Source organism: Dermacentor andersoni, chromosome 8 (genome assembly GCF_023375885.2).
Source record: "Dermacentor andersoni chromosome 8, qqDerAnde1_hic_scaffold, whole genome shotgun sequence".
In the NCBI taxonomy this organism is placed as follows: Eukaryota; Metazoa; Arthropoda; class Arachnida; order Ixodida; family Ixodidae; genus Dermacentor; species Dermacentor andersoni.
The window spans coordinates 92299879-92327218 of record NC_092821.1 but is presented as its reverse complement, the minus strand read 5'-3'; the positions used below and the strand labels follow the sequence as shown (position 1 = coordinate 92327218).

Here is a 27340-nt window from a genome sequence, read left to right as displayed (position 1 = left end):
AGTTTCAGTAAGGGCGACTCTACAATGAATCACATCCATGTCATTAATCAGATAGTCACGAAATATGCAGAGTACGATCAGCCGATCCACACTGCTTTCATAGCTAGATTACGAAAAGGCATTTAGTTAAGTAGAGATGCCAGCAGTCATATAGACATTACGTAATCAAGGACTACAGGCCGCTTACGTAAATATCTTAGAAAATATATGCAGAGATTCCACAGCTACCTTAACTCTCGACAGGAAAAGTAGGAAGATACCTATAAAGAGAGGGCTTAGACAAGGAAATACAATCTCTCCCATCTTATTCACTGCGTGCTTGTAAGAACTATTCAAACTATGTAACTTGGAACACTTAGGAGTAAGGACCAATGGGAATATCTCAGCAACCGCCTGTTTGCAGATGACATTGTCCTGTTCTGCAATGCTGGAGACAAGTTACAACAAATGATTGAGGAAGTTACCAGAGAGAGTGCAAGAGTGGGGTTCAAGATTATTATGCAGAAGACAATGATGAATCGCCGGGCATGGAAACAAGAGTTTAGGATCGCCAGTCAACCTCTAGAGTCTGAAGGAGTACGTTTACCTAAGTCAATTACTCACTGGGTACCCTGCTCACGAGAAGGAAACTTACGGAAGAATAAAAATGGGTTGGAGAGTATACAGCAGAAAGTGTCAGCTCCTGACTGGAAGCTTACCATTATCACTGAAAAGAGAGGTGTACAATCAGTGCATTTCACCGGCGATGACATATGGGGCAGAAACTTTGAGACTGACGAAAAGTTCGAGAACAAGTTAAGGGCTGCGCAAAGAGCGATGGAACGAAGAATGATAGGCATAACTTTAAGAGACAGAAAGAGAGCGGTTTGGATCAGAGAGCAAACGGGTATAGCCGATATTGTAATTGACATTAAGAGAAAAGAATTCAGCTGGGCAGGTCATGTAATGCGTAGGTTGGATAACCTTGCACCATTAGAGTTACAGAATAGGTGCCAAGAGAAGGCAAGTGCAGTTGAGGCAGGGGCCGTAGATTAGGTGGGGCGATGAAATTTGTAAATTCGCGCCGCTAGTTGGAATCGGTTGGCGCAGAACAGGGGTATTTAGAGGTCGCAGGGATAGGCCTTCGCCTGCAGTGGATATCAAATATGCTGATGATACTGATGATGATCTAACAAAAAGTCACTGTATATAATGCGTCAAACAAGGCAAATAAACATGTTGCGCAATCACAGATTCACAGAATCCGAAGCCCCCCCCCCCCCCTCCTTGTTCTCCCCCCGATTGTATCGCGCGCGACGGAAGGCGGCGCGCTTCCTCCCCCGCTTTTTTTTCCCTTGCGCACACCAGATTGAGCCACCATCGTCGGCTCACGCATGCCATCCTTTCCTCACCCCCCCCCCCCCCCCCCGCTTTCACTTGCACATAGAACATGCGGCGCTCGGTCACGATGTTATCGCCCTTGGACTTTGTACGGAACATGAAAGCGACAGCGACGGCAGGAATGAGCCTGGAGTGTCCATATCATTGCAATCGCAATAATATAATAAAAGTATCCGGAAACTGAAGCCTCCCGTGGCCCATTAATTTCTGCAAAAGAAGCAGAGAAATTGAACTTTCACCATGAGACAATTCACTGGGCCGCAACAACGTCTTTTTTTTTTGTTTTGTGGGGCGGGGGCGCGGAAATAACAAAAAACTCAAAAGGAAAGCACATTGGCCACACTCGAATGCCTACTTTGGGCACCTAATTTGGCTGCTGAAAAAATATCGAAGAAAATGTGAGAAGCTTGGTCCACAGAGAACCATACGCATGCTGCTCGGTATCCTACACCAGCGAGACAAGACTTTTTGGAGAAGTGGCGCTCAATCAAACGCATTGTGGCGAGCGACCATTGTTTCATTCATCTGCTAGCCAGAAACCGTCCAAATCTTTGCCAGTCTAAAGTCCACTCGGATAGAGAAAAACGAATGCGCACTGAAGTGCGCCGCGTGGTGGTCGGGGCAACACGAGAAACACGCATACGCTCTGGCTGGCTCTGGCAGCCCGCGGGTAGGGTAGCGAGAACAAAAAAAAAATGGAGAGGCTCAATTTGTCCTTGTGAATAAAAGTCAAAGTTGAAAAATAAACGAGAACGTAGTTACCTTTGCTGATATTAGTATCTTGACATGGATGCCTTGGCGCAGGTGAAAAAAAAAATGATATTTTCTGTGACATAACGGCACAAATGAACCACCAGAACGCTTCGTCTCATCGGACCTCGCTGCGTGCTTTGTCAGCTTCTCTGATAGTGCAGTTAATTTGGTCTGTCTCGTATGGTCTAATGTACGAATTTAGAGAAGTCAATGCACCTTTGGCGTCAAATGTTTATAACATTAAACCCACAAAGTTCTGGAATTGAAAGTCTAAAGCACGACTTTGGAAATGTCAATGCACCTTTCGCATCAAAAGTTCATGCGTAGAGCGTCTGTAAATTTCGAGGCATTTGTTTCCGGGACAATGCGTGATGGCAGATTATTCCACTCTATCGCGGTGCGAGGTATAAATGACTGACCAAATGCGAAGGAACGACACATGATGCATTTGGCTTTGCAAGAATGATCTTGACAGGGAAAAATGGCTGAGGGTTCACACATGAACTGGTTATGAAGAGATACGTGAGCGTAAAACTCATGGAATAGTGTTAGACGAGATGTATTACGACGAAGGGACAAGGCTTCAAGCTCGGCGCGATTTTTTAATGCTGTTACACTAGTTTCTCGTGAATAACCTAAAAAGATGAAGCGTACAGCACGGTTCTTCAGGGCTTCTAAGTCAGTTATTTGGTATCTCTGGTGCGGATCCCATACGGCTGACGCGTACACTATTTTAGGGCGTATTAGTGTTTTGCATGCCAATTTGCGTAAGTGTACGGGAGCATGTTTGAGGGTATGTTTAAGGAAACCAAGCGAACTGTTTGCAGATGCGAGGATATGGTTAATGTGATTATTCCACGTCAAGAGAGAGAGAGAGAATACAGGAAGGCAGGGATGTTAACCAGTCAATAGTCTGGTTGGCTACCCTACACTGGGGGATGGGAGAAGGGGAAGAGAAAGAAGGGAGAGAGAAGGTGTAGGTACGTGTACGGGCAGCACTTCAGTTAAAGTCGCTCGAGCAAACCAGAAGTTCTGAGAAAACACAAAAGTGCCTTCACTGCTTTCTGAGCCGATGATCGGTCGGGATGGTGCTCTAATATTGTCTGTTCACTCAGAGGACGATCATCTAGTTTCCTCAATGTGTTGGACAAATACTGTCTTTGTGCTTGAAATTCAGGACAATGGCACAATAAGTGGTCAATGTTCTCCTCGCATCCGCAAACATCACATGCAGAACTATCAGCCATTCCAATTAGTGCTGAGTAGGCATTCGTGAAGGCCACTCCAAGCCATACCCGACACAGAAGAGACGCTTCACGCCGGTGAAGACCGGCTGGAGGTCTGAGTTGAAGGGACGGGTTTAGTCTGTGCAGTCTTGTGTGCCTTGTATGTATGGTATTCCACTCTGCTAAGGAGATCGTGCGTGCTAGAATGCCAAGTTGTCTCGCGGCGTCGGTCCTTGAGAGAGGAATGGGGACGCAGCGGTCTTCTTGGTTTGACGTTTGAGCTGCCTTATCGGCGTCATCATTTCCAATGATACCGAAATGACCTGGTATCCACTGAAAAGAGATATCATGGGCTTTTTCTCTTAAGTGATGGCCAAGTTCCGCGATTTCGCACGTGAGCTGATCGTGAGTTCCATGTCGGAGAAATGACTGCACACATTGCAAGGCCGGCCTTGAATCGCAGAAGACTCCCCATTTTCTAGGACTTTCAGCATTTATCACTTGAAGCGCGTCGCGGAGAGCCGCGAGCTCTGCAGCTGTAGACGTAGTGACATGGGAAGTCTTGAACCGCTTGGTTATTCTCATTGCTGGTATAACTACAGCGCCGCCGAAACTTGTTGATGTAGTTGATCCATCAGTGTAGACGTGTGTGCAGTCGCTGTATTTCTCGTACAAGAGAAGTAAATTTAGTTGCTTGAGCGCTGATGATGGCAAGTCCGACTTTTTCTGAAGTCCTGGGATTGTAAGGTTCACTTGAGTACGGCGCATACACCATGGAGGAATGGAAGGCCTTGCCGCAGGTGTGTAACCTGACCTGAAAGAGGCACGGTGCGCGAAGACAGTCGCACTGAATGTCGTGTGGGGCCTATCTACTGGGAGACTTGCTAGGTGGTGGGTAGGGGTCCGGGCGAAGTGTCTTATGTGCACACACATTGTTTCAATGCTAATGTGCGTTCTAATAGTGAAATCTTGAGCAACTGCAATGACTTCAGTCGTTGACGCACTCCGCGGTAGACCGATACATATCTTGAGGGCTTGGGCTTGGATTATATTCAGGTTAGTTCTGCAGGTGTTGGACATGACCGGTAGGCTGTACCGCAGGAATCCAATAAAGAGGACCCTGTACAGTTGCAGCATAGAGTGTATTGGCACTCCCCAGGTCTTTCCTGCAAGGAACTTAAACATATGGCAAATTCCTGTCAGGCGTTTTTTCACGTAATTCACATGAGGGGTCCAGGAGAGATTTTTGTCAAGGACCACCCCCAAAAATCTGTGACTCGTACTGTACGAGATCATGTGTCTGTCGACGGATATCACGTATGGAGATATTGATTTCCTGGTAAATGCCACCGCTGCGCACTTTTCGTATGATATACGAAGTACTTGTTCTCGAAGGTAGGATGATGTTAAAGTGGCTGACTTTTGAAGCCGCGCGCGAAGCTGCAGTCGCGTCACAGCCGACGTCCAAATGCAAATGTCGTCGGCATAGATGGAGAGCCTAACGATGCCTGGCAGGATGTCGGTGAGTCCAATGAGTGCTAGACTGAAGAGCGTTGGGCTGAGTACTCCGCCCTGAGACACCCCACGGTTACTGTAATGCTGGGAGATCGGGCCATCCTCGGTAAGTACGAAAAAGGATCTCTTATGTAGATAGCTACTTATCCATAAATAGACTTTGCCGCCAAGTCCTACTGCCTCTAACGCGTTGAAAATCGCTTCGTGCGTTACGTTATCGTACGCTGCTTTAACATCCAGAAACAGGGCAGCAGATAATCTTTTTCAGGACTTCTGGTGCTCGACGTACGTCACCAAGTCGATAACGTTGTCTATGGAAGAACGGCCACGCCTGAAACCGGCCACTGCATCTGGATATACCTGGTAATACTCGAGGTACCATTCTAGCCATGCTAGAACCATCCTCTCCATTAGTTTTCCGATGCAACTGGCAAGTGCAATTAATCGGTATGATGCAATGTCTACAGGCGACTTGCTAGGCTTGAGCAGTGGAATTAAGCGACTGGTCCTCCATTCCTGGGGAACCGTACCTGTCTGCCAGGAGCTGTTGAACAAGAGCACGAGCACTTTTCGAGCCTCTTCGCCAAGATTACACAGGGCACGGTAGGTAGTCCTGTGGCGTTCCACTGAAATATCGACGCGTTTCGGACTTCGTCACGAAACGACGGCTTCTGGAGAGCCATGATTTTAACCAAGAGCTGCAAGTACTGGACGCAAAGTGTCCAGCACCTGTAGTGCGCTTTGCGCAGACGAAGACTTCATGTTGGTAAGTATAACGCGAATGGCACTCATGAGCGACCGCAGAATGTTGATGACCTGGAGATTATCAGCCAGCGTCGCTTCAACAGTTGTAGAAGCCGTCGAAGTCGGTGCGTTTTCAGGTAACTTAGCAGGGAGTTGTGCCCTCGGTAGCTCAAGCCATTCTTCAGGACGGGCAAGCCTCTCCGCTTTGTTTGCTTTCCTTGTATCTGTCTTGGTGGCGCAGTGTGGTGATGCGGCAGTCCTGACTGTAGCTGGCGTGTGCCTATCTGCAGTTGCGGAATTTCGCGAACGTTTTCGGTGTCGATGCCGACGTCGCCGAACAGCGGTAGCAGCCTCTCGATGCGTTGAATTGTCCCGCACCATGCGTTTTAGAATCGTGAATTCCTTCCGCATCCGCGGGCAGTCCTTTGATGAGGCCTTGTGAGGACCACTGCAGTTAGGGCACTTTAGAACATCTGCGCTGCAGGCGTCTTCTGAATGGGACTCAAAGCACCGCGGGCACACGACGTTGTTCACGCAGACACCCTTCACGTGGCCAATCTTGCAACACTTGAAACACTGGAGGGGCTTCGGTGCGAATGGTCGTACTGGATGGCGGACATGTCCTACTTTGACGTGGGAAGGAAGGCTGTCTCCTTCAAACAAGATCTTCACACAGCGTGTGTTTCCCAATCTGGAAATCCTTGTAATGAAATTGCCTTCTGTCGTTGGCTTTATCAACGTTGGCAAGTCGACATTAGGAATGGCAACGTCGACGTCATAAATGACGCCCGCAGTACCATCGCCGCCTGTAGGGATCACTGATCGCACCTTTACATTGTCGATATCAGTTATATTACGTAGGTGTTTTAGAGCGCTGCGATGTAACACATCAACTGCCAGGACATTTTTCCGCGAGTTTATTCGCACGTCTTTAATCTCATTTGGTGCGACTCTCTCGAGTAAGGAAGAGAGGACCTGCCTGTTGAGGAGCCGCAAATTGGTCGCTGGGTCCACGGGCATGAAGAGCACAGTGTGCGGCCAGCGCAGCGGTGCACTCTTAACGGTAGAAGCACTTGGCGACGAAGATGCCTGCAGTAGTCTTCTTTTCCCTGATCTACTCATCACGACCTGGAAGTCATCGTCCGACGAGTCGTAGCTGTCCGAACATATCTCAGTGGCCTCGCTGTCTGTATCGCTTGACGCACTTCCACGTTTCCTGGACGCTAACCGCCCTGATGGTTGCACATCAGGAACGTCCTCGGAGATTTCTTCATCCATTGCCGCAAGGAGGGAGCGGCAGCTCCCAGAAATGCAGGGAAACAAAGCGAAAAAGCGGAGACAAAAGTACAAGCGTTCTATCAAAGAATCACTTCGCCTTCCTCTCCATTCCACGTCAAGTTATGGGTTAGGTGTACGCCAAGATATTTGTAGCTGGAAACTTGTTCAATAAGACTGTCGTTTAAGATGTAAGACGTTGAAGTTAGGGGTGCCTGATTAGTAAGACGTGAATTTAGTTTAAGCAAGATTTAGGGGCATTAGCCAGGTTGAACACCATACGTTTATAGTGTTTAGGTCAGATTGAAGAAGGTCATGATCACAGTTAGAGTGAATATGACGATATATCACGCAGTCATCAGCAAATAGTCTGATATTGAATTTGATACCGTCTGGTAGATCATTAATATAGATTAGAAAAAGTAGAGGCCCAAGCACACTTCCCTGTGGTACACCAGATGTTACGGGGACTAGAGATGAGTTGTGATTGTTAACCGATGCAAATTGCATCCTGTTATAAAGAAAGTCTTGTCCATGTGACAACAGTAGAGCCGATGTTCAGCTGTGTAAGCTTGTGACTAAGTCGACGATGAGGGCCATGGTCGAATGCTTTTGAATTATCTAGTGTAAAAAAAAGCAAAAAAGTTCTCTACCGCGGACTCAGCTAGCTAACCGCGCACTTGGTTACGAAACTAGCTCTGGTCGACAGCGGCCCGCGAATGTGCCACTGCGGACCAGAAACACGCGACGCAAAGCAAGGCACAGGCGTACACTCGCCCAAACGCGGCTCCCACGCAAAAAGGGCGCCTCGCGAACTTGGGGGAGCAAACAGACACACAACCTTTTTCTTTGAAACGCAATTTTACTCTCTCTACGACACAGGCTACTGTACACCGCCAGGGTCGTAAGACGCGGTGCTCGAGGCGGAGGGAGATGCCTGCGGTCAGCGAACGGGGGTCGAACCTGGGGTGGCGGCGAGGCTGCAGGCATGCAGCCCGCCGCTTGCGGGATTGTCTCCTCAACGTGTTCGAGGCACCTCGGTTTCCGAGAAAAACAGGGCCTGGCAGTGACGGCGCCGATTTCTTTGCTTACACTATAGGAATACGGCGTCTACTTGAATTCAGGTGTGTATTGATGAATGTATGTCGTGAATAAAGGCAGCGAGCTGAGTGTCACATGAATAGCCTGTGCGAAAAGCGTGCTGTTGCTTAAATATAAGGTTATGTTCTTCAAGGTAGTTAATGACCTGTGAGTGTATAGTATGTTCGACTAATTTATAAATGTTACTTGTTAAAGAAATTTGTCCATAGTTAAGCGGTGAAGAACGATCCCCAGACTTGAAGAATGGCACCACCTTAGTCACCTTCCAATCGTGAGGGATAACGCCTGTTGATAGTGATTGTGAAAATAAGGCGTACAGTATTGGGAAGATGCTTGGGGCTCTATTTTTTAGAATTGTTTTATTTAAGCCAGTATTGTCAGCGGAGGATCAGATCTTAAGATTAGTAAGGAGAGAATAAATTCCAGAATCGTTAATTATTTCCTGCATAATCGAATCAGTGCGAGTCATGGTGGCTAACGGTTTTAAACATTCACGCGTGAATACCGATGAAAATGTTTCGCTCAGTAGTTGGGAAAAATCTGCGTCAGTTATCGCTGCGCCGTCATGATCAGTAAGGACGATGTCAGGATTATGCTTGGGATTAATGACACGCCAAAAGCGCCGAGGCTTAGCTGTTAACATCGATGACAGGTCCCGTTTATAGAATTGTCTGCGCGTGGCTTTGAGTAAACTTTGGTACTCTGTGTCACATGCTTTGTACCCACGCCACGATTCAGATTATTTATTTCGGTCAGCTTACCTGAATAATCTCTTTTTCTTTTTATTTAGGCGACGAAGGTTCTGCGAAAACCAAGGAGCAGTGTTATCGGATTTTATTGAAACGATCGGGATGCATTTATCCATGAGATTAGTGAGTGCGTTTTAAAGTAATAACCAGTTTTCTTCTATTGTCCGCGACAAATAATCTCTCAGAAAGTCGACAGGAAAAAGCGATAGTGAATTGTTAATACGATCAAAGTTAGCTCTTTTTTAACACCTATTCTGCTTGCTGATAATTTGCCTTTTGATAGGTGAAGGAACGGAGCGATCAGCTAAAACATCATGATCGGATAGACCACTAATACGAGTTATTTCAGGACATATATCTGGATTGTTCATTAGGATCAAATCAAGAATATTAGAAGAGTGCGCAGAACATCGTGTCGGGCTTGAAATTAACTGGGCTAGACTGAAATCGAGACAACCCTGGAGTAACGCATGGGGCTGACTGTGTGCTATAGGTTGATTGCGTGGACCATGCTATGTCTGCGGAATTCCCCAGTCACCAAAAATGATTACATTAGAATGTGGAAACTGATGAGTAAGTTCGATAAAAATGAGATGAAATTCTGCTGTGAACCCATGAGTGAGGTCCGGTGGGCTATAAAGGACACCAACAATTACGTTACTAGAGCTGAATTTAGAACAAGCGATTACGCATTCAAGAAAAGTGCTAATAACCACTGGCACTACAATATAATGTGTTTACTGCAAGGAGGACACCACCATCTCGGCGATTTTTCCTATCGCATATGTTATGCGATGCGAATACGTTTTCATTAGGAATAGCATCGTTCAACCAAGTTTCAGTTAATGCTATTACTGTTGCCGATTTTGAGTCGATTACTGAAGATGGTGCGACATTTTTAGAAATAACGCTTCTAATGTTGGTGTATAGAAAGCAACAACCGTCCTCAATACTAATTGTACTGTTTGTTAATGTTTGTGGAAGCTTAGGTGAAGTTGAAAGGTTGGCGCCGTGTCAAACTGGAGACACAACCGGGGAAACTATCTTCGCACAATTTGCTTGAGTGTCCCATACGTTCACTTCCTTGTTAATTTTTAGTTTGTTAAAAACAAGGCTTACACGGCTTTTTTCTTTCTTTGTGGTTTTTGAGAACTGCTATAATTTACGTCTTTTATCGTGAACCGCCTCGGAGTAATCACGAGAAATGCCAAAGTCAGTATCTTTCAGCTTGTGGTCATTCTAAGCACCGTTTCGATTTCTTTTTCATTGAAAATTTTCATAATAACTGGTCGAGTGCGCTCATTTGAAGATCGTCCAAGGCGATGTGCACGTGCAATTGCAACTGTTGATACTCCTAGTTGGTCTTTGCAGAATTTTGTTACTATCTTCTAGGGCGTTTCCCAGTTTTCCGAATCGCCCGTACCTTTTTTGCCATAAAAGAAGATTAGAGTGCCTCGAGCGGTTTTCCAAATCGTCCATATTTAGATTAGAGTGCCCGGCGATTCTACGAAAAGTCTGGTTCAGCATATATTCATAATTAGTGACGTCGTGGCCTTACGCGGTTTTGTGATGTCGCGACAGACGAACAAGTTGTGTACCGAAAACATTTCCACCAATTGCAGAAGGCTAATTCGCGTAGAACCTTAAGGAAGTGTTTTCCTTTATTCGGCCAAATGAGGCAAAATAAGTTTTCGCGGTTTTCGCAACGTATCGTGGCAAGCTGGTGAAGCGGGCGTTACCCCGAAATTGCTTGACAGATCGTGGGAGGTTAAAGAAGAAAATGGAATAGAAGCTGATTAGAATAGGTTTAAGTTATAGTACCCATACTATGCGACTGCCTCGCGGTGAGTAAGCGGTGAGAGCAGCGGTAAGTAGTGGGCCAATCAGAAGATGTCCGCTGGTCGGATTTGGCCCTGGATCTGGATTTGTAGACTTGTGCTCTCAAGCAAAGAAGTACAACAAAGAAGAGGGAACATTACCTCAAGAGGCCACGGACGCCCTCTGGGTGCAAGTCAGTGATGACTATGCGGTCCTCCTTGGCGAAGTCACCATAAAACATGGCCTTGAACACGTCACTCTGCAAAGCCAGGATCATCTTATGCGCCTTGAAGGTTTCACGCTGGTCTGGGAAATGCCCGCATTCAACATAGAACTCCACATCAGCAAGGTCGCCGGACTCGAGAGACTTGGATAACGAGACCTGCAAAAAAAAAAAGGAAAAGGAAAACGAGAGGAGTAAAGATGACGCCGGCGACGTCTCCTAATTTCGAAGCGATAGATGCAGCAATCACCTCGAGAAGTCTGAGTAGTGCCCTCTCGCGTATGACGTCAGCCGCGAAACTTCGCTGAAGAGCAGCGTATTCGCTCGCTGCTTGACAGCTGTTTATCCTTTCCAGGAAGACATCTAGCTCAGTTCCGCTTAGTTTTCTACAGCTTGATTTTGGGTTGTTGCAGTGACACCCTGCAGAATGTTAGATTTAGTTTCATAACTCACTATACGATATTAGCTAGCATAATTCTGCAGCAGCGGTATGCATACAAAAATAACTTCCTCAGTGCGAAATATTAGGTTAGGTGCAACAAAACAAGTGAAGCTTGTTCATATATATATATCAGTGCAAGAACTCATAAAACCCTAGTTAGTAGTCTTTATTCTACTTCGTTTATTAACTACGTGAAAAAGAGCAGTCGTTACCCGTACATGGGAGCCATACTAATATATAGTTTTTTTTTTTCAATTACTATAAAGTACGTGCTGACCGGACTATTCTGATTGAGTTTTTGTAACGACGAGACGACTGCCGGCAAATTTCTCTACTAGAGTGCATGGATAATTATAATACAATATACCTTGTAAACCGCCGAAAACCAGTGAACAAAACAGTGATGAGTGGACGTGTGCCGCAGTGCTGATGTGGACATGGCGGGAAAGTTAAATAACTATATTTTTTCTACCTCGCCGCTAGCTGCGTCATATTAACACTTTAAACCTCACTGCAGGACAAATTTTGTTTCTTCCCCCCATGATCAGGCAACTAATACGGTGGCGGCCACCTATGGCGGGGCTGAGTGCGGCCGTAGAATCTTAAAAGTTATCTGCGATGAATGCAGGGTCTAGATACGCCTAGGGCTGATAGCTCGGTGTGCGCTGTGTGGTCGGCGCTGTATTAGCGTTGAAGAGAGAGGTGGCACAAAGGTCAATCCGCTCACTTTTGCTGACGCTCTTCCTCACGCTAATGTTTTGACAGCGAGCGTCCACGGTCATGGAGTGAGATGTGTTTATGTTTGCTCGAGCGCGAGTGACACCATGCTTGTTTATTTACATAGCAAGCGAACGTTTACGAGCTTTTACGGCTCGTAAAGCTGCTATCCTTACTTCGTATAGGTTTCTAATAATTTGCTATCGCAATAAACGCTTCGCCTTTCCGGCGAAACTGGCACAATTTTTTTTTACAGACCTCAGGTCACACTATCCCGACGTTCTTGCCCTCGTTACCACACGACCTGTGACGCTAATACCACGTGATATCGACGCACTGCAGCGGCTGTGATAGATACCTCAGCAATTTGGGACCTTCTACCGTCTCCTAGCGCATCCATTCCCATTCCGCAGCTTTACCGCCGCTGCAACTACTCTTCATCCCACGTAAACTGTGACGCTTTGTTTTCTGCATTTTACTAGGTCATTGCTGCGCCTTTCCTCCTCCGCGGTGACTTTTTACATGCTTCGCATGGTGTCTTGCGTCGATACGAACCGCGAAGACCGTCCACTGTCACAGATAGTGCTATTGGAATATAATTTGCAAGTCCTTAGTGTTTGTTAAGTCGGGAGCTCCAGTTCGGATGCTGAAACCTTCGCTAATTGATTACTGCCGCTACGAAAGATGCCTCGGAACTAGGAAAGACGAACAAACAAATAGATAATTCCCAGATATAAGCACGAGCGTTGTTCCTGCTTATGTCCTGGTGTTCCCAAGCACTCTAACCATGTCTTATCTCGGTCAAGTGGTAACTCTGATATGCTGGCTGCATCTGATCAAGAAGTCCTCTTAGTGCAATGTACCTCATGCTTGGTAGCTGACGCCCACCGTCACGATACGCACCGACTCCTTTGTCTCTGTAACGTGCGAGGAAGCTAGACGCTATACCACTTGCCTTTCATATCATCATGGCCTTCTTCCCCATGAGCTTTCCCATGATTTATGACTGGGCTCCAAGTTGTCGCGTGACGCTCCCTCTTAGTTTTTTTCTTTCCTCGACGTACAACCGCGGTAACATAGCGCCGAAAAATCGAACATGAGTTTTATAGATAACTTATATAAAGCCGGAATTGACAACGAAGGAATAAACCCTTAACAACGTTTGTCAATGGACAGTCAGTAGACGAACATTATATTAAAATAGATACATATCTTAATATTTCTCAACATACTGCTATAGATTGTCTAAACAAAAATGAAGAGATAAAACCAATAAATTATTACCGCCCCATAAAGAAAAGAAAAAAATACAATCGTCAGCATATCTCCGTTTCATGCCTGTGTCGCACGGGCACCCGCCAACTGCATTTTACTGCGTCGTCTTTGTCTCGAGGGATTTGTGCTCGGTGTCACACGGTCGTCCTTTCGCCAAGGAAGTTTAATGGAGATTTTGGTCGAGAGAGATTGCCGATCTCCCTCGGCGGCTGACGCGTGTACCCTCGTGCCCATACTGGTTGTTGTAAAACAGAGAATTAACAAATTATTTGCATTAAAATTATTCATGCCCGTGCTTATGACATTTCTATTGAACTAAATAAAAGTTCAACCGCATTTCAGCAACGGTTATACTTGCCTGCTGCTGCCAAACACTCGCGACTTTGGCCGCTTGGCGCCACGTTTTTCTCGTCTTTCAGGGCGTTTTCATGAACCCGACAGACGCGGGTCGATTCAGCTTGCTGGGCTGGAAAATGCATGTCGAGTTCGTGTAAACACTTGCTGGTTGGACTGAACAAGCGTCGAATCGAGCTCAGTCATCCCGAATACGCTAGAATTATCCAGCTTGAAGGGTTTTTAGTGCGCAAACGCGGACGGATCCGGCCCGCTTAGGCCCGCCAGCGCCGAGACTTGGGCGGCATCACTTTGACATCGTGATTTAGGCGCCGGCAGGGGGAATAGTATCAGGACAAGGTCAAGACAAGCCCTGTACAGTGCAACCTCATAGGGGTGATGGAACTTATGACGACGGCAGCGGGAGCCAGAAGCACAGTTTGAACACGATTATGTCTCGGCTCGACGCTGTGTGCAGTCGTTGTCCCGACTCGTCAGGAGCGAGGTCATGTAAACGCGGCCACGTCGGTTTCGATCAGCCCTATGCTTGACTCGATCCTTTCGCGTCGGGTTCATGTAAACGTAGCCTTTGTCGTGCTAGTCGTGCAGTTGTCGTTGTGGTCGCTGATGACCGACACCGGCACAGTACACAAAATAAAAGGAAAGCTCACGAGGCCACCGTGCACGAAATGTTGTGTTTTGAGTATATATAGCTCGCACTGGTTCGGATCACAGATAGCAGAGCCTAGTCACCAGACCACAAAGAAACGCACGGATAAGTACAGGGTGGCTGGAGTCACTGTCAGCTCTGCTATGTTTAGCGAGTGCACTTTTACTCTTGACGAGTTGTATGTTTTTGCATCAAATATATTAAGTAATATGTGTTTCGTGGAAGGAGCGTTAATCATTTGGGGCGAGCTCCGCCACTGGAAAAGCTGGCGCCACCATCGGCGTGACGTGGCATGAGGGATCATGTGGATACAGCGGCCGCATCGGCTGCTTCTGAAGCGCCGATGCGAGCTGAAAACAAAAGTTTAAAGTCCGAGCTGCGCTGCGGTTCTGGTTAATTGGTGAGGCTTTCTCCCCTTGGGTGTCTGCTTGACAACATTTGAAAGCACTATAATAGGCAGTGGCTGCCTTTGGAGGCGTGCAGCATGGCAGGCTAGTGCTCGGTGCCGCAGTGCCGGACGAACGCAACAGAACCCGATGTCAACCTGCACACGTAGCCGCAGGACAAGAAGCTGCATGAAGCTTGGCTCGCGAAACTTAGAAACGGCAGACATCTATCGGCTACAACTCGAGTGTGGCGCAAGCACAGGCGCGAGGAAGATTTCTAATACGGCGTCAGGGTTGCGATGTTCGGTGAGTAATAGAAAGCACGCACCGAGATGCTAGCCCGCGCGCGCGGCCCGGCTGTTGTCATGAAGTTTTGGCCTATGAACTTGTTAAATCTGGATACTGACAAGTTGACTGGAATGGAAAGGGAGCGGTAAGAAGCACATAATATGAGGCATGACATATGCTCACGCTTGTGTAGCACCCAACAATGAAATGTACTGGGTTAAATAAATGAAGCAGCGCGTAATTGCTCGCTGAGAAGACCGACAAACATACAGTGCGAGGCAACTTGAGAAATAATGGTATTTAAAAGTCCAAGACCTTAGAAAAAAAAAAGATTCAATGATCGCGATGGGACATACAATATCGCCCTGGTAGGTGTAGAAGTCCGTAGTCATAAAGAAATTATACTTGAGCTGCTCTGGTAGTTTCCACGCAACACTGGTTGCTTGTGTGCTGTCAAATGCTCAGATGCTGCTGCCTAAAGTTCAGGGCACGATGCGAGAACGCGCTCGTAGCGAAAGGGAAACATTAAAAAAGATATGGGGTTTTACGTGCCAAAAACCACTTTCTGATTATGAGTCACGCCGTAATCGAGGACTCCTGAAATTTCGACCACCTGGGATTCTTTAACGTGCACCTAAATCTAAGTACACGGGTGTTTTCGCATTTCGCCCCCATCGAAATGCGGCCGCCGTGACAGGGATTCGATCCCGCGACCTCGTGCTCAGCAGCCTAACACCATAGCCCCTGAGCAACCATGGCGGGTGAAAGCACCCATTGCGCGCGTACATGCATGGATGCAGGCGCGCAGTCAGTCACCGCGAACCCGTCTTGCCGCATTGAGGCCTCATACTGTTATACTCCATTTAGTTATACAGACAGCCCACTATAAGAACACATTTCACATGGTTTGCTCACAGCGTTTGCCTACCTTTCATGCAAGAAGTCTGTTCCGGAGACTCCATCGCGGCGACCGCGCGCAGTGGCGTTCACTGTACGTATTCGGTAAAGAGAGCGTCTTTGAACTATTGTGTGCTTTCAGTTTGCCCAAGATTATTATTTCGGCAGTAAAACGATCCCTCGTTTTGAGAGTACCTACATAAATGTCCAGGAGGCCTGCTGCGTGGTGTTTTTATTGAGCGCCGTAAGCGAAACCTGTGAGGAGCACGCCGCGTGATCCCTCATACTACGCAAGGGAGGCGCTTCCGACAAATGGGCGACTCCGTAAGTCCTCGCCCCCAACAATAGCTGAGAGCGTAATTAGAAGTTACATTTTTGTACTCGTACAAAAACCAAACACCGCCGAACGCGCGTCTGGCGGCTTCTTTTATTGACTCAGTATTGGCCGTGTGACACGACCCCAACTTCCTTGAAGTCAAACTCCCTTAGGAAGTCTGGCGCTCGCTGATCCTAAAGGAGATCGCGGGTGCGCGTGTGACGCGCGTATTACTGAGATTGAAATGCATCATCCTTAACCTTCTTTTGTCATTAGGCTGATTACAATTGACCACTAAACCAGAGGGGGCATGTTACCATCCTGGGACCTCCTGCCATGTTTTCACAGCGGCGTCAATGATCTATGTTTATGCCATTTTTCCGTTCCCCAAAGTTCTGTTTGCATTATTTACTTCAGCGCTTCCCGCAGCTGAAGTATAACCATCACTAAAGCTTTACAAGGTCATTTACAGCCATAATGCGTACTGAATATTCCAGCGATGATGTTGGTAAACGAGGTACTTTGGGCATGTTGACGCACTAACCTAATTGTTGACGCGTTCACCTTAATTTAAGGTGTTGCTTTTGTGTGTCAAACCAAGCGGGTTACCTCTGAACTACGTTCATCAGTCTGCGTCGAAGCTTCTCGGCAGTACTTCTGGCGGCATCGAATGCACCACTTGCTCCTGGTCCCACATTGATAGCAGTGTTCTAGAAAGGATACCAAAGGGAAAACAAATTTATCAAGGCAACGTTCTGTTTTATGGAAGCCATAGTCACGAAAAACACGCAAATAAATACTGAACACTAAACACAGGCATTTGGTGCGCGGCATTTGTATGTACTGATCTCACCGCGTGTTTCACAAAGCACCACCGGTGCTGCATATGATGACAATAGTTGTAGGCCCTAGGGGGCTGATGTGCCAGCCATGTAAAATTAACATAGATGGTCTTGTTGCTGTGACTTTATTTGAGATAAGGGTAGAAATTAAAGAAAATTCACAGCAGCAGCGACAATGAGGAGATTTATACCCCTCCTGTCCTTGTTCGCTGGCGCTAAATTTGCTTTCCAAGTCAGTTTACCAACACGCCCAACAAATGGCGAGGCGTCTCAACGCGCTCGCTTGCCCGCGAGGAGTTCATAACTCGAAGAACGCTTAGCAGCGTTCAGTTGGACATCGAGCCGCCCCAATATCTCAAGTTCACCCACACCCAAATTTCAAATGGGCTCGCCCCCAAATTTAAGTAGACCCAACCCTAAATTTACGTCGGCCACCGCAAAACTTCAACTTGGTCCATCCGAAAATTTAAATTGGCCAACTCAAAAATTTCAACTTGGCGCGCCCCTAAATTTCAAGTTTGCCGATCTCCAAATTCAACTTGTCCCAACCCCATATTTCAAGTGGGCCCATCCCTAAATTTAATTTTTGCTTAAAAGCTACTAATCATCTACATATACATTATCATAAAGATTAAATATCTGCAAATTACGCATTTTTGTGCAGATAGATACAAGAGATTACAATTTTCGCGTGAGAGGGCTGGCGAGCTCGCCGAAAAGTCGTTAGGTATTTTAAGGTTAAATGCTATATTACTAAAAATTTTTAAGCCGAATGCGAGAACCAACTGAATGGCTTGGCTAGAGCATATAAACTGTATATGTCATCACATACTTTACTATGGTAGCGTCTTAGTGAGCACGAACTTAACATATTCGCAGGTTCTAGAGCAGCTGCAGCGGCCGATTTCCAAAGGAAGCGGAATGCAACAAGAGCTCGTCCTATCGTTAAGTGTTTGTCGGCGTTGATATTGCGCTATTTTGAGAGAGAACATTGACTTAGCTTTGTTAACTGAAAAAGCATCCTAACACTTCTTCTAGTAAGCTTAAAGTATGGTTTAATACAGACTGTTGCGAGATCGTGTTTTTCAGTTGAAAATGAATGCACGCTCTAGGTAAAACATACGCCGACGTGCTGCGTAGCCTTACCAGGACCTGCAGTACAAAAGCAACTTAAATTAAATTTGTTCCTACCCTTTCATGCGTTAGGGCCATATCAATGAGACATCAGTGGTTCAGCTAAATGACAAGACATAGCTTAACAATATTTCAATGTAAAGTTTCGTGCAATTCCAACACTGTCCAGTAAAATTGAGAATATATTTCAGTGTACATTTAACATTCAATACTGGCGTTCAGGGTAGCTTCAATAGGCGCGACTATGACGTTAAACATTGCTTCAAGTATATTTCATTGTTCTTTCAAAGTTATTATTCATGACAGTTTTATTAATAAATCAATTACTTCTGAAACTGAACATTCTAAATAATGTTTCAGAGAAATTGTAATGTCCTTTTAATGACATTTGTTGACATTCACTAATTACTTTTTAAGAACTTGTATACAAAATGTTTGGTGCGTGTGTGTGCGTGTGTGTGTACCCAATCAATGATTTCATTCTCTATTTTAGTATGCCTAACAATCAATAATAGGCCAAACCATCGCGTTATTAATTACAGTTACCTGTTATCGCTTCCATTTGACAAGTATGCGGACGACCGGGCTCCGCTTTCAGAATGCATGCTCGGGCGTGCGGCCATAGCGAGAAGGACAGAAGCCCGAGTGCCCGCAACGTTTCATTTGGTAGCACCGCTGTTGCGCCGACGCAAAAGCCTAATGAAAAGCATCGCTGGCCACTTACCACCCATTCTTTAGCTCCAGTGCTATCCAAAAGTGTTGGAGTGCAGCGCACTGCGGGGGCGGCCGCTGTAGTACGCGTTCTACTGATGACCTTTGGTCATATAGATATAAGGGTCTCAATGCTCCTTAGTGCTTCCGGTAACGCTACAGTAACTCAATGGCACTCGGTGAACAGCGTCTCCACAAGGTCGAAGTCGAAAAATCTGGCAGTGCTGCGCTATACGACGCGCATATACTTGCGGTTCTTTCCCGTATTCGAGTTGCGTCTGCGGTTCTACAGACTGCAGTGCAAGGACTCAACTGCGGCCGCATTTGTTCGCTCTTCTTTATCGTTCGCCGGAACTAGCCGACGTGTTCCCGATATCTGCGAAAACGGCGGCGATAAGAGCGGCGCGGCGGCAGCGTGTATCGGTACGAAGTACTTGCGTAGTTTCCCGGGTGCTTGTGCATGTTCGCGACTGCCGAGACCAAAGGGTGTCATTCCCGTAAAATATTTCGAGAACGAAAATCGGCAAACTGGCAGAGGCACGCGCCATACTTTCCAGGTGGAGGTCAGATTGGGGGGTTCCGACCATCGCTCTTTAAAATATCTTCCTGTCAAATAAAGCTATATATATATATATATATATATATATATATATATATATATATATATATGTTTGTGTGTGTGCGTGTGTGTGTGTGTGCATGCGTGCGTGTGTGCGTGCGTGTGTTTTTTGCGCTTTACAAATTTGTCAAATATTGACCAACCAGGCCCACAGAAAGTTCTTCTGAATAGACGCTGCCCTCTTTTATAAATATCTTGTGACTGTGGGGCAAAATGAACGTAGTTAGTGCTCAAGTGCAAGCGAAAAAAAAAGAAAAACCCGGTCAGTTGACTTCAGCTATTCCTACGGCTTTGAAATCAGTTATGCAACAGTACATAGTCCGTTCCCATACTGAAGACCATCTATTTATTTTCTATTGCTTTTTATTTTTATATATGTGTGAGGGGGGGGGGGGGGGGGCGAGAGCCTTGCGGTTAGAGTTTATCCGCAGGGCGCGATCATAGAATGTTGCATTAATTCAATGCAAGATTTGTAAAAAAGAAATGTTTGGAAACATATTTAAATTGTAATGATAAAGTTTTAGATGTTAGTGAAAGAGTGTTGTGGAAATGGATAATATGCAACTTCATCTCATTTGTGCTGCACAGAACTTTAATTCCGTAATGCGTGCTGTGGAATTATAATACATGCACGGGCTTGTAGGGCATTCAGACACTCCGTATCTAAGTCAGGACATAAAACCAAAACTGAACCGAAAATCGAAAACTGCAAAAAAAGAAATAATTTTTGCACGAACCAGAACTGAACTGGAACATTAGGAATTGCTTCACTCCAGAGCGTAAGCGCAAAGAAAATATAACTGCTTTGGGTGCACGTGGGCCGCCTTCTCTGGAGCTTCTCATCCATGCAGTGCCTGCACCTGAGGCTCAACGATGCATCCCCATTTGCAAACTCACAGCAGCTTGTCGTGGTTTTAAAATTATGGGGTTTTACCTGCCAAAACCACTTCCTGATTATGAAGCACGCCGTAGTAGAGGACTCCGGAAATTTGGACCACCTGGGGTTCTTTAACGTGCACCTAAATCTAAGTACACGGGTGTTCTCGCATTTCGCCCCCATTGAAATGCGGCCGCCGTGGCCGGGATTCGATCCCGCGACCTCGTACTCAGCAACCTAACACCATAGCCACTGAGCAACCACGGCGGGTTTGTCGTGGTTTTAGAAGTTATACCGCTATTATGGTATGACTTTCAACGTCTCGCCAATGGGAAGGCAAATATGTTCATAATAAGGTCGTGAAAGCCTGAAATTGATGAGCATCAAATGACTTTCCTTTAAGAAGCAAAGCTTGTCGGTTCCTTCGCTGAACCTGAAAACAGCGCAATAGAAATGACTTACTGCTTTTGAGGAGTCCTTAGACAACGTGATCTTTAAACACAAGGTTTCTTTACCTATTATCCCGGATCGCTGTAAAAAATCTTTACTTATAACAGACGAGTACGACCTGCCCTCTTCGTACATCGTTCTGACTGATTATCGTAGATTTGAACGTGGAATGAGGGCCTTGTGCGGTGGTATAAGCTTGTTTTTCACAAGCTTCAATGCTGAAGTTGACCTAAATTGAATGTTGACCGAAAAAAAAAAAAAACTGGCAGAGAGAACACCCGTGTCTCGCTTAAGAAAAGATGAAATCGCGACAGAAATCTTGTATTATATACCTATAATTGTGACGTCATCCAGACACGGCCTGTGTGTGCCTGAGCCACAGACACGCGCTGAGATAAGCGCTATGCTTTCATTTCCTTTAAACAGTTCTCACACAAGTCATGTGACCATTCTGGCTGTATATATTTCAAGACTGTACATAAAAAGGGTTCATTCTTGGTCATGGGACGATCAGCGTCTGTCTGACAGTAATGTCAACTGCTTTGAATCATTGAAGCAGACAGATCTCGTAATGAAAGAAGGCTTGATACTCTGGACTTCTTTAACTTTTTTTATTTCCCCATCGCCTTTCCTGGGCAGCGGTGTGTTTGACAAGAGATGCTCCGGCCGGCTTATATATTAAGGCATTTTGATCAAGTAGTGCCGATGAGCGCGAATCCGTTCTGCTTAACAAAACGGCAAATCAGGAGATTCCTCCAACTATGATTTCCGCTAATAGTATCTCTAAAGCGCCGATGCCCCTAATAATTTTTAACGGCTTATTTGACTTTCTTAAATTTATAGTTCAATGAGCGGTTATATGCACATTATGTATGTGCCACTGAATATAGACCGATTCTTGGCCATTCCTACAGAACGAGTGTGCGTCACTGACACAAGCGGTCTTGAATGTATGTACATCCGCCCGTGTCACTTCTCTGTGCCATACACATCTCATCACCACTCTTCAATCAACGACCTTCACACTTCGCCTTACTCCTCGTGGCGTCGCTGAGTCGATGCTGAAGAGAGTTGTGTGCATCGCATTGAGCTGTAAAGTATTTGTTGAACCACGTCACTGGCGCTTTGCTTCAAATAGATTCCGACAGTTCCACTGGACGTGATTTTTTTATCTACCGGTGAGCTTAAAGAACACCAAGCAGACTTTCCCTTTTATTCATTGTTGTGCAACTCTAGAGCTTCTGTAGCAAAACGATTATGGTGTTTTCGAGTAAATATTCTTAGCTTACTCATGGTAACGAACGCGATACGGTCTGAACCGGTTTGAGCAGTTATTGCTCCGTTCGGGAATAGAACTGGAAGTGAATCTTTTTCGCTGAACCGGAAAGAAATGCCACAACAAAGAAAGTTTCGGTTCGGCACTCGCATATAAATAGACTTGATTTATTTCGTTGGAGTAAGGAAATCATGATGGAATTTCTTTGTACAAACACATTTTGTAATTGTTCAAGGTGATCAAAATGTTTTCGTTGGGGGCAGTGGCATAGCCAAAAAGTTTTCCAGGTGGGGTGGCAGGTCACCTACTTTACGAGGGAAGGGGAGGAGGACAGGGGGAGGGGGCTTAACAGACCGCATACCAGGTGGGAATCCAGGGGGTGGCACGTGCCCCGTATGCCACCCCCTGGCTACGCCACTGGTCCGAGGATATTTCAGTCACACAATCTTAGTGCGGACGCTCACTTCCCTTTATTTTGCGCGTCATCGTGCATAGGTTAATTTGTGTTCAGTTTAAGAAGTCTCGAGAAGTTGCGTAGAACAACTATATTTGCTGCTTTCATAAGTAGGACACCATTCAAGCACCTGCCTGCCCGATGTGTCGGAAGCGTCACATCCGAGACAATGTTTCCGTATCCCATTTTTAAAAATCACGTTTTCCTTTTTTGCACATCAACGTTTAGGATGAGACAGTTGTGTTAAAGTATCTTGCTTATCAGTCTCGATGAGTCGTCCTTAAGTTCCGGCTGGGGATTATAGAACTCTGAGGTCGAAATTTCCACAACTGGGTTCATGGAAGAAATAAGCGGTATTAGAGTATTTGTTTATTACTACTAAGACTGCGTTCTTTTTAAACATACAAGGTGTTTCAGCGAACTCTCAAAAGTCTTTGAAAGTCGCCTGTGGCAAATATCACAATTCTGCTCTAAGCGGCGGACAAAAGTAGCAAAAAAAAACAGATGCAAAATCGGCTAATTAATAAAAATTCGCTAAGTTAACTAATTATAATATGGCGCATATTGCAATTTACAAATAATAGCCTTGAAGTTTGCAAGGCGGATCCACTTGGAACGAATTTTCAATATGACACCAGTTTCGAGATATAGATTCCCGAACTTTGCGGAGAAATGCATTGGCGTTCCAGCTAATTTGTTAACAGAACGTCGTTTCAGGCAATGAAGTACACAAGTAACGTTATGAAACTTGATTAAGCCAGTACTAGCGACAGCTCAGTGGCGACAGAAACTGGTGCCGACAGCGGCACAGGGAGCATTGATAACGCACGCAAAGTACTACAGGTGGGCGCGCTATGGCGCGCTGATGACGTGCCGATTATAAGCCGTTATCGCTCTTTAGCGCTTTATCCATCGGCGTCGAACCATTATTGAACCGTGAACGTACTCAGGCGGCGGCTTCTTATGGCACTGCCACGCGGGCGCAGCTTGAAAGCGACCTGCGATGTCAACAAAGAGTGCCGACTGCTCATAGCTTAGCGCGCTGTGTTCTCGCAGCTTAAAGGGCAAGATATACTCCGGCGTAACGCGCGCGCGCGGCCACGCGCGTCGCGGTTAAGCGACGTCGGTGAAAAACGCGCACTCTACAGTTCGGCGTCACGGCATAGCCGGCGTGCCCAGGTGCGCTTGGCGAACTCAACACCGCCGGCGCGGAGATAGAGCGTGTTCTATTTCACGCGGCTGACGCTAGACCAGAATGCACTGCGCGCTGTAGCGGCAGCGAGCAGAAGGCAGAATGGCGGCCTGCGGTGCGCGTACTGACAGTGCGGCTGTGGTTTTTTCAACATCCGTGTCTGATGACAGCGCGAGTGAGAACGCCTGCTTGAAGCGATTCGCAACCATCCATGTGTATACGATGTGAAACGCATGGACTACCGCGACACAGAGCGGAAGAACAACGCGTGGGAAGCTATACGAAAGCAGTGTGGTCTCGCCACAGGTAAGCTGCATTTCGCAGCTCTGTACTAGCTGGTGGTAGTCGCCGAGTTGAGGGCGCTTGTCGAATAGCTTTCGTATGTAGATGTGCCGCTTCCGTTTTTGACGTAGCCGACGTACTAGCAATATGAGTGCGATGCTCTGGCTTCCAGGACAAGTTAACGCCATGCCACAAAAGTTTTCGTTTTATGCGCGAGCCGTGAAGTTGCGCTCCCGGACGCAGAGATGGCGCCAGCCTCGCGCTGCGCGCGCACGCCGAACTGTAGAGGAAGCAAATTTCTTGCACCCCTGGCGTCGCTAGCGCAGCGTATCCGACTTCGCCTGCCGCGGCCTGGCGCGCCGAGAACGTCGGACTATATCTTGGCCTTAAGCGCAGACGACACGTATGCTTGCGGACGCGCGAAAGCTCACGTTCAGGCGCCCACGCATGCGCACACGGTGCGGCACGGCTCGCACGCGTCGAAATGCGGCGTGATCTCGGGGAACAGCTCTGTTATCGCGCGCTTGTGTTCCCTCGCGTCGACGCGCATGGAAACGCAGCTACGGCGCGGAACGTTCAACTCTCAGTGAAGTAGATTTATGTGATGCAAGAAAGTGCTTTCCTTTTTGCGCTGGTCTCACAGCTATAAAAATATAACAATTACGTTTATAGATATCGAAGCATTTGAAACACTGTCGATAACAAAGTACGAAGCGGCGCCGGCCTAGGCGTATGTGAGTGAGAACAGTGAGCGCGCGCTGTTGCGCGGATTTGTGGATGCAAAACTCGATTTGGCGCTAGGCACGCGGACAAGAGCGTACGGGTGCTCTCTGCTTTTTACGCGCCGCCTTAGGGTTGAAGAGGCGCGCGCGCGCGCCCCTAACTTGAAAGCGATCTGTGGAAGTGGTAGAGGAGGCGCTTGCCGAGAGCACCGTCAACACTGTTTTCGCCACTTTGTGGGCGTTGAAGCGGGAGGAAGCGCAGAGCCAAATTCGCTCGCTGCTGCGGGCGCTATCTTGAAAGCGGCGGTCTTATTACGTCACGGACGAAGGGACGGTTTTCCCGTTGATTAAGCATACAAATGCGTTGGCATTTAAAATTAAAACTTACCTATACCGCCTAAACTCTGCAATTGCGGGCTGGTCCGAGCAGACTGCGCGCCCAGGCACAGCCAGGAACGCAGAACCAAATATCTCGAAGGTTCTAGGGCACGTGCCGTGGCGCTTCGGCGAAAAAGTACCTAGAAAGGTGGGTACGTGCGGGCGGCGCAGCGGTGGACCACTGGGCTTGGGCGTAATTAGAAACACGTCCCCGGGCGCGTATTTCCAACTGCTCGTAGGTACAACGGGGCGTGGAACTTGCGGAGACGATGGACGTTTGCGCGCATGCGCGAGTGAGAGCGGGTGCGAGAGAGGAAATGTGGGGAGTTTTGATTCTTGAAAATACGACTCTGCCTAGGTACTACGGAGGAGTCCCTTGGGGCGCGGTGTATGCGCTTGTCCCTAGGTGCGCCGTGCCGGCAGAAGTCGCGGGGCGCGGTTGTGCTGAACTTAGCATCGCAAGTTGGCGGCTCGACGCAATCATATTTAATCGATCATGTTTTTACTAATGAAAACAACGTGTCATTATTTCGCATTATTGGCGGCGCCTCCAGGACACCAAAGCGGCAACGGGGATATCAAAGCTAGAAGCCGGACTGGTCCGTGGGTTGGGGCTCGCAGAGGCCTGCGCGTGCCAGGGGAGTATAAGATCGGCTGTCCGCTATCGCGGACAGCCAATGTTTTATGCGAACACCCCCAGGCACGCTTCGGCCTCTGCGGCCCCAACCCACGGGCCGCCCGGCTTCCAGCTTTGATCCCCCCGCTACCGCTTGGGTGCCCCGGAGATCCTGCGCCGCCTGCTTTAATATAACCTCAGGTGCTCTCCTGAGGCCTCCGTTTGCCGGTTACATGTGCCCTCCTGGAGCAGTGCTTGTAAAAAATCCGATCTATCGTCGCGACGAAAAATTCGACCAGCGACTTATAAAACACCAGTCAGAACATTGTCCCTTCAGACACAGCGATCACCAAGCGGCGTCCGCGCCCACTGCCTCACCGCGCGGGCAGCCAGCGGCGGAGCGTATAAACCAACTCGACCGAACTCCGCAATGCCGGCATGTCAGGGGACAAACGAATACAACGCAATCTAAGAAACCTCCTCCGTAGTGCCTAGGCTGAGTCATATATTCAAGGAGCAAAAGCCCCCAGATTTTCTCTCTCGCGCCCGCTCTTACTCGCGCCTGCGCAGAAACGTCGAGCTCCGTCAAAAGTGGCACGCCCCGTTGTACCTACGAGCAATTCTAAATACGCTCCCCGGGCCGCCTGGAGTAGTACGCCCCCCCCCGTCCTCCCCCCGGAGCCCTGCACACGGCGGAAGACGGCGCGCTTCCTCCCCGCCATTGCGTGCGCGAGACCGAGCCTCGATCGGCGGGTCACCTTCGCGCGCTTTGACTCTCGCATACAGCATATGGCGCGCGGCAACGATTTTACCTTGGCCTTTAACTGAATGTCATGGCTACGCCGATAGTAGAAATGCGCCGGGAGTGCCCAATTGATTGTTGTCGCAACAAAAGAACAGAAAAAGATATATACAAGAAAAAAAAAAAGGCGACACAGAACTTCTAGGTAGGCGGCATTGCTGGTGCAGACGCACGCGATGACTCAATTAAATGCAGACCACTTACCGCCCATTCCTTAGCGCAGGAAGTAAACCAACACCGAGATACTGAAAGAGTCGTCCCACTTTCTTCGAAGCCGCTTCTGCGCTTTTTTCCTAAACTTGTTACAAAGCGGCGGGCCACTGTGCGTTGCAACCGGCGGGTATGATGACGATGGTGGTCGCTGATGGAACTACGTTCCAATGAATCGTTGTCGCGACAGTTAGCTAGCCTGCGTGAGCTAACTGGGCGTTATTATATATCGCATGCGCTGGCATTTACTCGATATCTATACTTTATTGTGTGCTGTGCGTCTTAAAAAAAACGCTCTGTTAATCCGCGTGCGAAGCCTACCGCTTGGTGGCTGCAAAAGCTCTACTTGCTTGAGCCGCTGAAACTGTCTGAAGCTCTCAATGTTATCGCTTTACGATTGTTGGCGCGGGACAGGGGATGCATACTTACCGGAAGTAGGGGGCTCATTTTGAAATGTGACACCAGACTGCGCTAGCTTGCCAGCCAGTGAGATGCGCATACGTGTAAGCGGAGGTGCATCGGCGGAATGCGATACGGCAAGATAATACGCTGCGCTTATACCGTATCCATGTAAAGGTGAGGGTGGTGCCATAGAGAAAGAAATATAACAAGAGGGGACACTCGGCGAAAAGTGGCAACAGGAAATCCGTCACGCTGTAGTATTAAC

At 47.4% G+C, this 27340-nt stretch overlaps 1 protein-coding gene across 3 annotated transcripts in view; it reads right to left on the bottom strand.

Annotated features, from left to right (window-relative positions):
* Window positions 1-27057, bottom strand: part of LOC126529356 (BTB/POZ domain-containing protein 6-A-like) — a 47558-nt gene extending 20501 nt beyond the window's left edge. The window contains exons 1-3 of one of the 3 annotated variants that reach the window (XM_050176957.3): window positions 26668-27057; window positions 16718-16818; window positions 10723-10943 (exon numbers count right to left, since the gene is read on the bottom strand). In XM_050176957.3, coding sequence (XP_050032914.1) covers window positions 10723-10943; window positions 16718-16818; window positions 26668-26674 — 329 coding nt within the window. In that variant the 5' untranslated portion in view covers window positions 26675-27057. Of the gene's footprint in view, window positions 1-10722; window positions 10944-16717; window positions 16819-18808; window positions 19168-26667 lie in introns of those variants that run through there. The other 2 variants (XM_055069788.2, XM_050176958.3) reach the window with 2 other exon arrangements.
* Window positions 27058-27340: the final 283 nt, after the last annotated feature.